Raw genomic sequence first — 10,745 nt, forward strand, 5'->3', positions numbered from 1 at the left:
TACTACCCAAAGCAATATACAGATTCAATGCAATACCTATTAAAGTACCAATGGCGTATTTCACAGACATAGAACAAACACTTCAAAAATTTATATGGAATCATAAATGAGCCCGAATAGCAGCTGCTCTTTTGAGAAAGAAGAACAAAGTAGGAGGGATCACAATACCTGATATCAAACTGTATTACAAAGCCACTGTAATCAAAACAGCCTGGTACTGGCATAAAAACAGGCACATAGACCAATGGAACAGAACAGAGAGCCCAGAAATCAACCCAACCCTCTACAGTCAATTAATATTCGACAAAGGGGGCAGTAACATAAAATGGAGTAAAGATAGCCTCTTCAGCAAATGGTGTTGGGAGAACTGGACAGCTACGTGCAAAAAAATGAAACTTGAGCACCAACTTACACCATACACCAAAATAAATTCAAGGCGGATAAAAGACTTAAATATAAGCCATGACACCATTAAAGTCCTAGAGGAGAACATTGGCAAGAAAATCTCAGATATTCCACGCAGCAACATTTTTACGGATATGTGACCTAGAGCAAGGAATATAAAGGAAAGAATAAACAAATGGGATCTCATCAAAATAAAAAGCTTCTGCATGGCTAAAGAAAACAGTATTAAATTAAAAAGACAACCAACTGTATGGGAAAACATATTTGCCAATGATACCTCAGACAAAGGTTTAATCTCCAAAATATACAAAGAACTTACACGACTCCACTCTAGGAAGACATCGAACCCAATTAAAAAATGGGAAAAGGACTTGAACAGACACTTCTCTAAAGAAGACATACAGAATATCCAGAGACACATGAAGAGATGCTCAATATCGTTAGCTATCAGAGAGATGCAAATTAAAACCACAATGAGATACCACTTTACACCAGTCAGGATGGCTATAATAGACAAAGCAACAAACAACAAATGTTGGAGAGGGTGTGGGGAAAAGGGGACCTTAGTTCACTGTTGGTGGGATTGCAGACTGGTACAACCATTATGGAAAACAGTATGGAATTTTCTCAGAAAAATAAAAATTGACCTGCCTTTTGACCCAGCAATTCCACTGCTGGGATTATACCCCAAGAATCCTAAAACATCAATTTCAAAGAACCTATGCACCACAATGTTCATAGCAGCACAATTTACAATAGCCAAGAGTTGGAAGCAACCTAGGTGCCCATCAGTAAATGAATGGATCAAAAAATTGTGGTACATATACACCAGAGAGAAAGAAGGAGCTACTACCTTTTGCAACAACATGGATGGAACTGGAAAGCATTATGCTGTGTGAAATAGGCCAGGCATTGAAGGACAAATACCATATGATCTCACCTTTGACAGGAAGCTAAAGAATAAAACAAACAAGCAAACAGAATAAAAACAAAGACGCTGAAATAGAGAACAAGTGGGCAGCGACCAGAGGGGGAGAGGGAAGGGAACTTAAGGGGAAAAAGGGGGGAGGAATTTTGAGGAACAAGTATGAAAGACACAGAGATGAGGACTGGGGGGGGGGGGGGGATGGGAGGGAGGGGGGAGACCGGGCGCGGGGGGTGGGGTGGGATGGGAGAAATAGATTTAAAAAAAATGTACTTGAAAAGTAACTAAATAAAATTTAATATATTAAAAAAATTGCAAATACAATAATAATCTCCCTGAGCCACCCTGATATAGAGAATAGTGAAGCCTTTCCAAGTCTGTTTCCTTATCCATAAATGGGGCTAATAATAATGCCTCCCTCAATGGTAGGTATATTAAATGAGATAATGAATGCACATAATCACTGTCTTTTCAAAAGCAAGCAATCAAGCAAACAAAACCCCCCAACTCCTCAAATCTCACTGCACCAAGGAACTCGGTCCATGGCTCACTGTCAGACCAACTATGGAGCAGGAGCCAAAGACAACATGGTGGCCAGGAGAATGGCCCGATTTGGACTCAGGGAAAATGTCCTGAGAACCAAATCCAGGAGGACATCTGACGTGGAAGCCGAGGAAAGGGATATAGGGTGGCCAGCTGAAACAGAGGTGGGTTTACTCTTTCACCCCATATTTATGTCTCACTGCTCCCTCGTGGTTGGGAGGAGCAAGAACGCAGGCACGTTCGGTAGAAGTAAGGAAATTCTAGGGCGCTCAAGCGTGTGCCTTGAATGTGCAGGGCACGGAAGGGGACTTTTCGGATATTGGTAGAGTCCCGCCAAATCCATCTCTCAGTACATCCAGGATGAACTGAGAGAAGGCCCTGGTAGGATTTTGAGCTAGTGAAGAACTGAAGCCGAACGCCAAGTGAGCTCTGCCACCCAAGGCAGGAAGGCAACTGCTTGCGTAGTGCACTGGCGCGGGAACCGGCTCTCCTGTTCAGACTGCACCGCACGATGAACAGGCATAGGGGAAGACAACCCTTTGCTTTTCTGATAGAGCCATTATTTTATGCGACAAACTCTTTCCCCTTGTTTTCATTTTGTTTTACCTGGCTATGATTATCTTGAGTCAAATAGGAGCGCTCTGCCAAGCAGAACCCAGACTTTTTTTCCCTCATCTTCCCCCGGCAACCTACCTCGCGTTTTAGCTTCCTGCCCGCTTCACTGGTCTCAGCCAACCCTTGCTAAGCTGCGTCCAGTACGTCACGAGTTTCTAGGCAGATCAGGATGCTTCTTGGGTAAGGAGCGTCCTCGCGCGCCCCCACCTGGAGGTGCCTAGCAGTGCGACCCAACGGTCTCTGCGAGTGGCGGTGACCAAGAGCCTCTCAGGGTAGGCACACGACGCAGCGGGCTAATCGGCCGGCCGAGCGACCGGATGAGCAGCGGGAGCAGTGAGGAGCGGCCCTCAGTGAGGATTTAGGTTTTGTTTGCTTGGGTTCTTGCCGGTGTCTCCTCCCGGATTTTTTGGGAGAAAATCCAGAGAAATCCAGAGATCTGGCGTCGTGGGGAACTTCGCCTCCTCACACTTTTTTCCAGTGGGTTGGAAATTCTAATGGGTACTCATTATCTTTTTTCCACATTAAAAAAAAAATGTTTAAAAAAAAATGTTTTAAATGCCCCCCCCCCCCCCCCTTTAAAGGCCTTCATGGCCTGCGGGGCTCAGAGCGCGAGAGCCATTTTGTGGACACAGTAGAACGAAACTCCTCTCAGTGACCTGGCCTTCTAAGCTCTGTATCCAAACGGTAGACGCCTCCCACGGTAGTTGTGAATACCCTGCTCGTTCATTCATTCGTTCGTAGCTGCTGAACTCCTACAGGTTCTGGGTGCTTGGGATCCGTCAGTGAAAAGAACCGAGGCCCCTGCCCCCATGGGGCCTGCCGTCCCGGGAGGCGGGTAGACAGTAGTAACAGGCCTAAGACGTGAATGAGACCGTGTTAGGACTGTGGGAATGGAAAGCAGTGTCATTGGTTAAGGGTGTGCTGTAGTGTGGCGCGACATCGGGGTTAAATAAGAGGGGCGGGGGTGGCGGCCCTCATTGCAGAGATACATTGAACTGGGTGAAGGAGTTTTCAGGGATGAGGCCAATTCCAGGAAGGAAGGGAGGGAGAGAGAGCGCAAAGGCTGGAATGTGTCTCAAGTGTATACAAGAAATTGCAAGGAACCCTGGAATATAAATGAATGGTGAGAATCCTACACTGGGGCTAGTCCAGTTCAGGCTACACAGGCAAAAGCAATCCTATTGCACCTCTGTCTGCGGCCTTCCCCTCGCTGCCTACCACTCTCCCTGGCTGGAGTATAGGTCTAGAAATTTAGAGATTATGGAAAAAAGGAAACCTCCCCCGCCCAATTTTCTTATATCTATTTATGTGGCATGGATGCCTACTGGTGACAACCATGAGGAAAACCAATTAGCTTGGCTTGTAGTGGTCAGAGATGGGAAATCTCTTTTTTTTTTTTTTTTTTTAACCTAAGGCTCTAGGAGCAGAATGTAGTCTATGAGATTAATTTACAAGATTGGGCTTTGCAGAGAAAGGTGACATCAGCAAGCTAAGTGGAGATGAATGAAATAGAAGGAGCTCTTGGGTTAACCTCTATCCGGAATTGTTTGTGACAGTGTGGGCCCATCAAAACACAGATGATATGGACTCTTTGAATATATAGAAGCAGTGAAGTACTAAGAACGTTGCTCAGCAGTTACGACGCCTGGGTTTGAATACTGGCTCCACCTCTTAATTAGTTGTGTGATTTGGGATAAGTTACTTCACCTCTCTTAGCCTCCATCTGATCTGTAAAAAGAGGCAGGGGTGCAGGGGGGGGTGGATTGCTAAAGTAAAGCAGTCCAGTGCCTGGAACATAATATATATTTACTAAATATTAAAATTATTAGACAAGATGTGATTGAGAAAGTGTTTGTAGATCAGTATTGAGTGCCTAGCTTGGCATAGGCATTATAAAGAGGGCACTTTATCTCAAAGAATTCAACAGTTAATCGGGATTCTATAATGTATGAGTTAATGTGACTGATATTAAAACATTATACAGCTGCATGATGTTAAGCACGCCCTTGAAACAGTGGGAAGACCATTTTCCTCTGCCCTTCTCATGCCACTTTCAAAATAGCGTTAGCTATAAACAACTGATATTTTCTAAATCTTATGTAAGATGTGGGAAAATACTTACAACACTGCTGTTTCTTTCTCTCTAGCTGTTGGCTTTTCTCATAAGGATAGAAATGCTACTGTTTAATGTCTGGGCCCTGCTGGCTTTGATTTCTTCCCCAGGTAAGGCTATTGGCCAAAGTTTCTTTAGCCATGTCTTCCAGGACACAGGTGGCTGGTCAATGATGAAGAGGATAGGAAGTCCTGAACGGGGCAACACTCTAGCATTCACCCATCTGGACCCTCAGGAGAGATTCCCATTATTTGGGTCACGAGGACACAGAATCTAGGGGTCTCTGGTTATATTGGAATAACCCAAATTAAGGGACAGGTTATTAGACCATTGGCAAGAACTCTCCATAACAACTGTTACTTCTCAACTTGGCTCCCTGCTGCCACAGGGCTGTCTTATTTTTTCTACTCTTGAAAATATTTTTACTTTTTTGTTGCCACCCTTTGTGTCACAAAGAGCCCCACATAGGACTTTGATAGGATAGGGCCCATAGCTCAGGTGTGAGAAGTGAGTTCTCTGAATGGCAAGAAACTGGAGCCTCAGTGGGTAACATTGCTACAGGAGGGTCTATTCCCAGAGGGCACTGGTATTTGAGAGATGATGGGCTTGGCGTAGCTAAAGGAGACTGTAGGGGAGCTTTCATGGGACTGCACTCCTCACCTACATCAGGTCTAAAGTTTACCTGAGAGATGTCTCTCTCGCTGCACCTGAGATTTCCCTAGCAGACTAAACTCAAGCATTCAAAAACTTCTGTTGCTTAAGCACCGAAGCAAAATGGAACAGTCTCGCTTTGAGAAGAGGTAAAAAGTTCCATGGCAAGTGAGTGACCCCGGGGGTCATGCTGAGAGCTTCCAAGATTTCTGGAAGTTTAGGAAGAGAATGGTTTCCTGGGCATAATTTATAGCAACTCCATAGTTTCCACAGTGATGCTACTGGGGAAATCAGATCTCAAGAAAGATGATGAATGGAAGGACTGGTGATGGACTCAGGATTCTAACTTGTTCGTTAACGTCTTTTTCTTGGCTAGTCCCCTGTACCTTTTCATTTAGGGCAAGTTTCTGTTCTCTCTAACTAAATAAGTAGGCTCTGTATTTTGTTTGGGTCTTATGGTCCTCACTGGAGTCTTTGGCATGCATGGTTGATCATTTCAGGGGCCACAGAAGGGCTGTTTGAGGTCTCTGTTCAGCCAGAACAGGCCCTGGTAAAGTTTGGACAATCCCTCATGGTCAACTGCAGCACTACCTGTCCAGACCCAGGACCCAGTGGGATTGACACCTCCCTAAAGAAAACCCAGGTGGGCAAAGGGCCTCAGTGGAAGGAGTTTCTCCTGGACGATGTCACAGAGAGTTCCACCCTGCAGTGCTTCTTCTCTTGCGCAGGGATCCAAAAGGACGCGAGCCTGGGCATCACCATGTATCGTGAGTGGGGCTGGGGGCCGGGGAGGAAGAGAAGCATGGGGGAACATGACTGCCTCATTTGGGGGAAATTAGACAGAGATTTCTTTTAGGGGAGAGAATTGGGGCCCTTAATAAAGACTTCCGTCATACTGTGGGAATTCTGGAGCCACTTGTTTCCCTTTGGGGTAGGCTTTCAAGTTAGGAGCATCCCATAGAGGGCATCCAGACATCTGTGCTTGAGAATGCGTTCAGATACAGGAGGCATATGCTAATAATGCTCACCTATAAATGGTCAAAAAGTATAAAACTGGTGTTAAGTTATTTGTCGCAAGTTCTTAGCATAAGTAGGGATTGGAGAAAGGATGGTCTTTGTGAGCTGGGATAGTTGGAGAAATCTTCATGGAAAAGCAGACTCAGGCACTTTACTCCAGCATAATGGTTAGGATTTGAAGTGATGGGGATGGGTGAGGAGGGTCTTTCAGGGGGGTGGATAGCTTTGGCAAAGATAAGGCTTTAAGAACAAGTGTGATCCCTGTGGGGTAAGAGTGTGGCTAACTTGGTGTAGTTTCTGTGTGGTGCTCAGGAACCCCTCAGCAGCTGCTCACACCCTGCAGCACTCTGGTAAGAGAGAAACGCTGTCCAGAACGGGGGCAACCATCGAAGCAACGCACCTCTCCGCAGCAGTCCTATTTTTTGGTTATGGCTTTGGCCGCCTTTGACAGGCAGAAGAGCCAAAGGCTAACTTGTCCCATCTGACATTGTTGGTCAGATGGTTTAAGGGGAGCAGTCACCTTCTATCACAGGCTGCCTGCCCTGTACCATTTCTTTCTGGAGAGGTGAGTAGCCTTCTCTCATCAAACTCGTGTTTTTGTCTTAAAGAGCCACCGGAGCAGGTGGTCCTGGAGCTGCAGCCTGCATGGGTGGCCTTGGACGAAGTCTTTACAGTGAGGTGCCATGTGCCCAAGGTGGCACCCTTGGAGAGCCTCACCCTCACCCTTCTTCAGGGTAACAAAGAACTATATAGAAAGAACTTTGTGAGCTTGGCTGTGGCCTCCGAGAGAGCTGAAGTCACCTTTGATGTCCAAGCGCAAAGGGAGGATCACAGGTGCAACTTCTCCTGCCACGCAAAACTGGACCTGAGTTCACACGGTGGAGGGCTCTTTCACTCCAGCTCAGCCAGCAGGGTGCTCCGGATTTTTGGTGAGTTGGAGCTCAGGTGTGGAAGGGGTCCTGAGGCGCATTTTCTTCATCTTATTGTGGCCTTTGGGACTAAGTAGTTCCCACAGCGTTTAGGATGCGGGTATGAGGGTGATCGAACTTCACCTCTTCTTGGGCTTTAAGTTCATCCTGGGGGACAGAGACCTTTTTGCCCTACTTTCTTCCTACATGACATGATTTATCATGGTTTTTCTCCCTTCTTCCCTTTGCCTCATTTCTTGGCAGAATTCTCTCAGCGCCCCCAAATCTGGGTCTCTCCACTTCTGGAGGTTGGGACGGCAGAGACCGTGAGCTGTGAGCTGGCTAGGGTGTTCCCAGCCAAAGAGGTGACATTCCACATGTTCTTGGGAGACCAGGAGCTGAGCCCCTTCCTCTCCTGGGAGGGAGACACCGTGTGGGCCAATGCCACTGTTCGGGCCATGGAGACTGGTGATCAGGAGCTGTCCTGCCATGTGTCCCTGGGCCCGATGGAACAGAACGCAAGAGAACTAGTGCACGTCTATAGTAAGTCACCTTCCCCATGAGGGTTCTCTGCCACCGACAACTTCCACTGAAAGCCTGGGTGACTTTCTGATCAGTGCAGGCAGATGGGAGACACCTGGGGGATGTGGCTTTATCCCGCCTTCACCCTAGGCCATCCTACTCACAGAGTGATTGTGGATGCTCGAACCCCTTTCTAGGAACAGCCTCTGGAGCTGAGGAGGAAATCAGTAAGATGAAAAGGCATCTTGCTACCCACGCCGCACAGACAGAGCCAACTGTGGGCACACCGCCTTTGTTGTAGGAAAAGCTCTCAATTCCCAAACCACCTTTGTCACTCCTGCCACACAGCACCGAGCAATGATGGTCTCCATAGTCTTTCCCTTGTTGTCCGCCAACCCAAGGGGTGCCACTGGCAACCGAAGTGGCTGCCAGTTTTGAGAAAGGTGTTTGGTTGTCTTTTCCCTTTCCTTATAGGCTTCCCGCCACCAGTCCTGGAGGTAGAGGAATTAACATTGGTAGGGACAGACATTAATGTGACCTGTTCGGGGCACATGTTAACATCACCCAGCCCTACTCTTCGGCTTCAGGGAGCCCCAGTCCTCTCTGCCCCTGGGGAGCCTGTCTGGCTTTTACTCACCACCACAGAGGAAGATGATGGCCGGAATTTCTCCTGTGAGGCCTCTTTGGAGGTTCAGGGTCAGCAGCTGATCAAAACGACTACAGCCCAGATCCATGTCTTATGTGAGTACAGGGGCAGCAAGGGTTAGTACTGTCCCATTTCCAGAGATCCTGGCCAGCAGCTTCATTATTAGAGTTGCCACATTTTTTCCCTTTAATATAAAAAAAAAACAAAAGAAAAAATTACATGAAAGCTCTCCAAGCTTACCTTACCTCCAGCAAAGTGAGTCGGGAAGAACATGCGGGAAACTGGGAACAGAAGAGAGGAAGTGGGTTAGAGACCAGGTGAGGTGGCATTAGCTGCAGGCCAGTTGGCTGAGAACATAAGGAATGATAGTTGGAGTTTGTCCGGAGAAAGGAAATTTACACAAAAAGTTTATTTTGAAAAAATGGAAAAGTGCCCCTCTCTGGGTTCACCACTGCCCATGTTCTCACTCACTGGGAAGCAGGAGCCCCAGGGCCACCACTGGCGGAGCTGTCCACACCATCGAGTCAGCATCTGTGACAATGCTCTGTGTTGCACCTCAGACCCCTTGCCCATCGGGACGGGAGGAGAGAAGAGTGGCTCAAAGCAGGAAGCTGACCGTCCACCCTTGGGTGGAGGGGACACAGCATTTGGATTAGGGGAGTGAGAGGTGAGCATGACCAGGGAGGAGGGAAGGTGCACACTGAGTTCTGCTCCCTTGGGGACTCTCTTTTTTCCAGACAGGCCACGGTTAGAGGAATCCAGTTGCCCTAGCAACCAGACATGGGTGGAAGGGATGGAACAGATGCTCGCCTGTGTTCCGAAGGGAAACCCAACTCCGTGGCTGGTGTGTACCTGGAATGGAGTGACGTTTGACCTTAAAGTGCCACAGAAGGCTACCCAGAACCACACTGGAATCTACTGCTGCACGGCCACTAACCCGATGGGCTCTGTCAGCAAAGACATTGCTCTCGTTGTTCAAGGTGACTGCGGCACCCCTGCTGCCAGGCCCAGGGTGGAAGTCGCCCAGGGGGTGGGGATTCTTATCCAAACATAGAAAGAAAAAAGATCTCAGTGAGCCAGAGAGGATGAGACCAGGAAGTGGGCTTGGTGGGCTGGGGCAGGGTGATCCTCTTGTCCTTGAACCCTCCCAATTCTGTGTCTTCTGTGCTTGGGCAGGACTGGATGAAGGAATCAGCTCCACCATCATCATCATCATTATTGTCGCTCTTGGAGTGGGTGTCATCACCATCGCACTGTATCTGAATTACCAGCCTTGCAAGATAGAGAGGAGGAAATTGCCCTATAGGCAGAAAGAGAAGAGCAAAGAGGAGGAGAGCCAGTTTGCAGTTCAACAGACAGAAATATGCATCGCCCATAATTGCTAAATGGAAACAGTTCTTTGGTTGAAGGTGACCTTTGCGACTGGGGTTTTCTCAGGGAAGAAGGGGGTAGAGGAGGAAGGAAGAGACATCCCCTGTGTTGTGAAGTCCCATAAAACATGCTAAGGCCCCACATCCCCTGTATCCAATCCATCTACAAGCTGCATTCCTCCAAGTGCACTGTCATCTCCAGGAACTTCTGTCTCAGTGGGCCCACCCTCCTTGCTGTGTGCTCAGTCAGTCCACTCAGACTCAGAAAAGAGGTCCCGGACGTCTGTGTCTCATCACCCCCATCACCACTGCCCTTTGCTCCCAAATACCAGAGACAGAAATGCCTCAGAATTGCAACTCATTTCTCATGGTTTCCTCAGAACTAAGTGGGAACCAGTTTCTTAGTCCAGGGATAGGACTCTGAAGGGAGTAAGCACCAAACAAGGGGGTAGGAATCAGAGCCCTATTCCCGTCTGCACACTCCCCTGCTCCCCTAGCCTGGGGCTCCGGAGTGCTGGCTCCCGGACCTGAACCTGCTACACTTCCACTCACTGACCATTGTGTGCCTTGGAGGAGAATAAACATAAGACATTCCACGTGAGGTTTTACCCGGCCCAGTGACCTGTCCCTGATGTGGAGATTCTTCCATGAAATTGGCCTCATAGATGAAGGGCTCTAGACATCTCTGAATTCCTTTTCAGAATGCATTATAGGGTAATCATCCATGAGTTCACATTTCACGTACTTTTTTTGTTTGTTTTACCTGTACAGGCTCTTAGGCTAGAGTTCCAATGTTTATGCCTCCCCCTTTCCATAAATAAAGATGTATTTTCGTGTGTTTGCAAACTATGTTCTTTAAGTTTTAGGGGGAGTCCTTTTGTGGTGATGTTCACCACATGATTTTATGATTCAGCTTCCTTCTCGGTTCTTTGAAAAGAGAAGACATCAGGAATCATAAAACCAGATCTGTTCTCCCACATCAGTCACATGTGGGTCACTGAAATGTTGGGACATGGTAGAAGCCACATGT

At 47.6% G+C, this 10,745-nt stretch overlaps 1 protein-coding gene across 1 annotated transcript; it reads left to right on the forward strand.

Moving 5' to 3' along the window:
* Positions 1 to 2,745: 2,745 nt before the first annotated feature.
* LOC119036325 (intercellular adhesion molecule 5) lies at positions 2,746 to 10,491 on the forward strand. Its single transcript, XM_037128078.2, has 8 exons — positions 2,746 to 2,838; positions 4,636 to 4,711; positions 5,753 to 6,019; positions 6,878 to 7,198; positions 7,442 to 7,720; positions 8,174 to 8,440; positions 9,083 to 9,325; positions 9,522 to 10,491. Exons 1-8 carry the CDS (start codon positions 2,806 to 2,808, stop codon positions 9,728 to 9,730), a joined length of 1,695 nt encoding a protein of 564 aa, XP_036983973.1. The 5' UTR covers positions 2,746 to 2,805; the 3' UTR covers positions 9,731 to 10,491.
* Positions 10,492 to 10,745: the final 254 nt, after the last annotated feature.

The sequence above is a fragment of the Artibeus jamaicensis genome, unplaced genomic scaffold (assembly GCF_021234435.1).
Source record: "Artibeus jamaicensis isolate MK-2021 breed Jamaican fruit bat unplaced genomic scaffold, CSHL_Jam_final contig_1998, whole genome shotgun sequence".
In the NCBI taxonomy this organism is placed as follows: domain Eukaryota; kingdom Metazoa; phylum Chordata; class Mammalia; order Chiroptera; family Phyllostomidae; genus Artibeus; species Artibeus jamaicensis.

Coding starts and splice junctions, on each gene's coding strand:
- LOC119036325 (XM_037128078.2), top strand. CDS start 2,806: ATGAGCAGCGGGAGCAGTGAGGAGCGGCCCTCA. Junction 6,020..6,877: donor CCTGGGCATCACCATGTATC/GTGAGTGGGGCT, acceptor TTTGTCTTAAAG/AGCCACCGGAGCAGGTGGTC. Junction 7,721..8,173: donor AGAACTAGTGCACGTCTATA/GTAAGTCACCTT, acceptor CTTTCCTTATAG/GCTTCCCGCCACCAGTCCTG.